This window comes from Colobus angolensis, unplaced genomic scaffold (assembly GCF_000951035.1).
Source record: "Colobus angolensis palliatus isolate OR3802 unplaced genomic scaffold, Cang.pa_1.0 Scaffold64, whole genome shotgun sequence".
Taxonomy (NCBI): Eukaryota; Metazoa; Chordata; class Mammalia; order Primates; family Cercopithecidae; genus Colobus; species Colobus angolensis.
In genome coordinates this window covers 634342-638108 of record NW_012120043.1, presented here as the reverse complement: position 1 = coordinate 638108, position 3767 = coordinate 634342, and the positions used below count along the sequence as shown (strand labels likewise).

The 3767-nt window shown below is 60.2% G+C and overlaps 1 protein-coding gene across 1 annotated transcript in view; it reads right to left on the bottom strand.

Annotated features, from left to right (window-relative positions):
* ELANE (elastase, neutrophil expressed) overlaps positions 1–2870 on the bottom strand; it is a 4611-nt gene extending 1741 nt beyond the window's left edge. Inside the window, exons 1-4 of the mRNA XM_011963989.1 lie at positions 2850–2870; positions 1832–2017; positions 1191–1347; positions 877–1018 (exon numbers count right to left, since the gene is read on the bottom strand). Coding sequence (XP_011819379.1) covers positions 877–1018; positions 1191–1347; positions 1832–1898 — 366 coding nt within the window. The 5' untranslated portion in view covers positions 1899–2017; positions 2850–2870. The remainder of the gene's footprint in view (positions 1–876; positions 1019–1190; positions 1348–1831; positions 2018–2849) is intronic.
* Between the last annotated feature and the right edge of the window lie 897 nt (positions 2871–3767).

Here is a 3767-nt window from a genome sequence, read left to right as displayed (position 1 = left end):
TGTATATATATGTATGTATCAGCCAGCCGTGGTGGACGTGGTGGACATGCTGGTGGCACCTGTGGTTCCAGCTACCCCCAAGGCCAAGTTGAGAGGATGGCTTGAGCCCAGGAGGTGGAGGCTGTAGTGAGCCACGATCGTGTCACTACACTGGGTGACAGCTATGAGAAAATTGAGTGACATGTCATGAAACTCTCCTCACCCTTTCCAGGGAGTAACTTTTTTTTTTTTTTTTTTCCTGAGACCCAGCCTGGAATGCAGTGGCACGATCTCGGCTTACTGCAACCTCTGCCTTCTGGGTTCAGGTGATTCTCCTGCCTCAACCTCCTGAGTAGCTGGGATTACAGGCGCCCACCACCAGGCCCAGCTACATGTTTTTGTATTTTAGTAGAGACGAGGTGTCACCATGTTGGTCAGGCTGGTCTTGAACACCTGACCTTGTGATCCACCCGCCTCAGCCTCCCAAAGTGCTGGGATGACAGGCGTGGGCCACTGCGCCTGGGCCCCAGGGAGTGAATAATCGGAACTGTAAGCCGGATACAGGGGTGGAAACGTGGGGACTTTTGCCCCATTTCCCAAAGACAGAGGCGGCCCCTGACCTCGGCCACAGGGCTGGTGAATGGAGAGACACAAAGAATCACAGGAAGTGTGTTGATTGACAGCAAATCCGGACTTCCCTGCGCAATCTCATTTAATCCCTCCACAGCCCGTAGCGGGTATTTTCCCGTTTCACAGAGGTGAAGACTGAGGCACAGAGAGGGGCTCGCCCAGCCCACGGTTCCACCCCAGGTCCCCACAGGCGGCCCCGACGCGCCCCTGCGTCGCCACCTCCACCCTCCCCAGGCCTCTGGCCTCTGCCCCTGCGCCCCGCGGCACCTGGAGAATCACGATGTCGTTGAGCAAGTTGATGGGGTCGAAGCCGTTTTCGAAGACGCGCTGCACGGCGAACACCTGCCGGGTGCGCTCCAGCTGCTGCAGGTTATGGGCTCCCAGGACCACACTCACGGAGCGGAAGTTTCTGCAGGGAGGGAGAGGCGGGGGCGGGGAGCGGCCCCGGGGGTCAGGGGGTCCCCACCCGAGGGGCCTGCGGGAGAAGGTGCTTGAGCCGCCCCGGGGCCCTGGCCTCCCCCGACCCATCTCAGACCGGGACGCGGGGTCCCAGCCGGGCGCACACCCTCCTGGCTACTCACACGTTCGCCACGCAGTGCGCGGCCGACATGACGAAGTTGGGCGCAATCAGGGTGGCGCCACAGAAGTGGCCTCCACGCAGCTGCAGGGACACCATGAAGGGCCACGCGTGGGGCTGCGCCTGCCGGCCGCCCACAATCTCGGAGGCCAGCGCGGGACCTGGGGACACACCGGGTGTGGGTGCTGAGTGCCTGACAAGGAGCCGGTGCCTTCCCGGCCAAGGGACCCTTGGATACCCCACCAGGAACCCACGGGACCCACCGCCAGGAACCCACGGGATCCCCCACCAGGAACCCACGGGATCAGGGCCATTCACACCCCTGTTGTTCAGATGAGGGAACCTGAGGCACGGAGAGGCAAAGGGACCTCCCCACGGTGCCTCTCCAAGGCACAGCCAGACCTGGACTTGAACCCAGAGGGCGCCCTCCGGCCCCACCCCCTCCCGGTTTGCAAACCCCAACTCTAGGCTCCTGGTGGTGGCTTCACCCCTCAGAAACTCAGTTTCTTCTCCTGGTCCCCTTGTCCCAGCTGGCACCTCCCCTGTGAGGATGAGGGACCCACACTGGTGGGGCCCACCATGAAGAAGTGGGAACAGAACCCCAGGGACAGAGGGAGCAGCGGGAGGATGGACACAAACACTCACCCTCCAGCAGCAAGGCCGGCAGGACACAGGCGAGGAAAAGGCAGGAGGGTCGGCAGCCAAGGGTCATGGTGAGGCTGGTCTCCGGGGTCTCTGCCCCTCCGTGCCCACCCGGCTTCTCTTATAGCCCTGTGCCAGGAGGCGGTTGCATTGCCCCACGGCTGGCCGGCGCCCCCCACTTCCTCTCTCCTGGCACAGGGCGTTGATGAAAAGGGGGAGAAAGGGGGCAAGAGGCTGGGGTTGGCTCCGGTGGGGCCGCCAGACAAAATTCAGGATGCACAATCGCGTTTGAATGTCAAATAATCGACGTGGGTTTTTTTATTTATTTTTTTGGAGGCACAGTCTTGCTCTGTTGCCCAGGCTGGAGTACGGTGGCACAGTCTCGGCTCACTGCAACCTCTGCCTCCCAGGTTCAAGTGATTCTCCTGCCTCAGCCTCCTGAATAGGTGAGATTACAGGCATCCACCATCACACCCGGCTAATTTTTGTGTTTTTAGTAGAGACGGGATTTCTCCGTGTTGGCCGGTCTGGTCTCTTTTTTTTAATTTAAGTCTGTCCCAAACGAGGCCCAGGATATACTTACCCGAAATGCCCAGGTTTTACTGAGCATTGCTGTGTTTTTGCCAAACCTACCAAACCTAGACCTGAGGGGCTTAATGGGGGTGGCCTCACCTGCCTCAGTTTACCCAGGGCCCTGTGATACCGGCCACATGCAGCTGTGTCGCCTGCCTCAGTTTACCCAGGGCCCTGTGATACCGGCCACACACAGCTGTGTCAGGCACTCACGGTGCAACAGGCACTTCCCTGATCCTTCCCAGGGTTCCTGTTTGGGATGAGGAAACTGAGGCACGTCAAGGGCCTCCCCCAGGAACTGCGAGTTTAACCCAGGTCTCTGGGACCCGCAGCTGGACGGAGATCTGGAGCTGGCTCACTCCAGCCTTGCTCCCTGAACCTCAGGGCTCACTCTCAGGGCCGGGCCTTCCATCCTGTCCTTGGCGGTCACCTACAACCGGGAACTCACTCTCACCCAGGCTCACAGTCAGTCCCTGGACAGCAGCTGAGGCTCTGACAGTCTCTCCCGCCCCTCTGCCTTGATGAACTTCCCCAAAGCCCTCCCCTCCTGAGGCAGGGGACCCGCAGGCATCTGGCAGGGGTGCTGGAGAGAGAATTCCTGCCCAGGCTGGGAGGCTGGAATGAGGATGTCCACCCAAGCCTGAGGGCTTCTGCCTGGAGGAACTGGCAGGGGAGCTGGAGCCCCAGCCACGGGGATGGGATTCCCAGAACCCAGCCCCGGGCTCCGGGCCCCGTTCCTCTTCCCATCTCCCCCACGATGTTCCAGCTGCAACGGCCGGGCCAAGGCTGTTGCAAGAACCAACGTCCTCCTGGCTCCGGGACAAGGGGAGGGGAAGGGAACCAACGGGCCTGTCTCCAGGAACAGGCGGGGCGAGGGCACCCGGGGATACACAGAGCCTGGGCCGGGCTGGAGTCCTGACGTGACCACAGGCAAGTGGACTCCCATGGCTCTCAGGTTAGAGGGACAATGGCCCTGCCCTCCCAGAGCCTGGCACACAGCAGGCACTCAATCCATTCTGCCCTGTCCTCAGCTTAATCAGACACACACTAGCCTGCCTTCTCCCCTCCCTTTTTGGCAGGGTTCCCACCTTGCTGCCTTAACATCACCATGGTGCACTTAGTAAGCACCTGCTGTATACACAGCCCTGTTTCAAGTCGGGGGGGAGGACATTAGGGGTGGGGGCAGCCATGTCTTTGCAGGAGGGCTTGGCCTCCAGTAGGGAGATCAGACTTGGCGTCAGCTGCATTTATTGAGCACCAGCTGTATACTACATTGGCACGTGCATTTTTTTTTGTTTTTTTTTTTTGTTTTTTTGTTTTTTTGTTTTGAGATGGAGTCTTGCTCTGTCGCCCGGGCTGGAGTGCA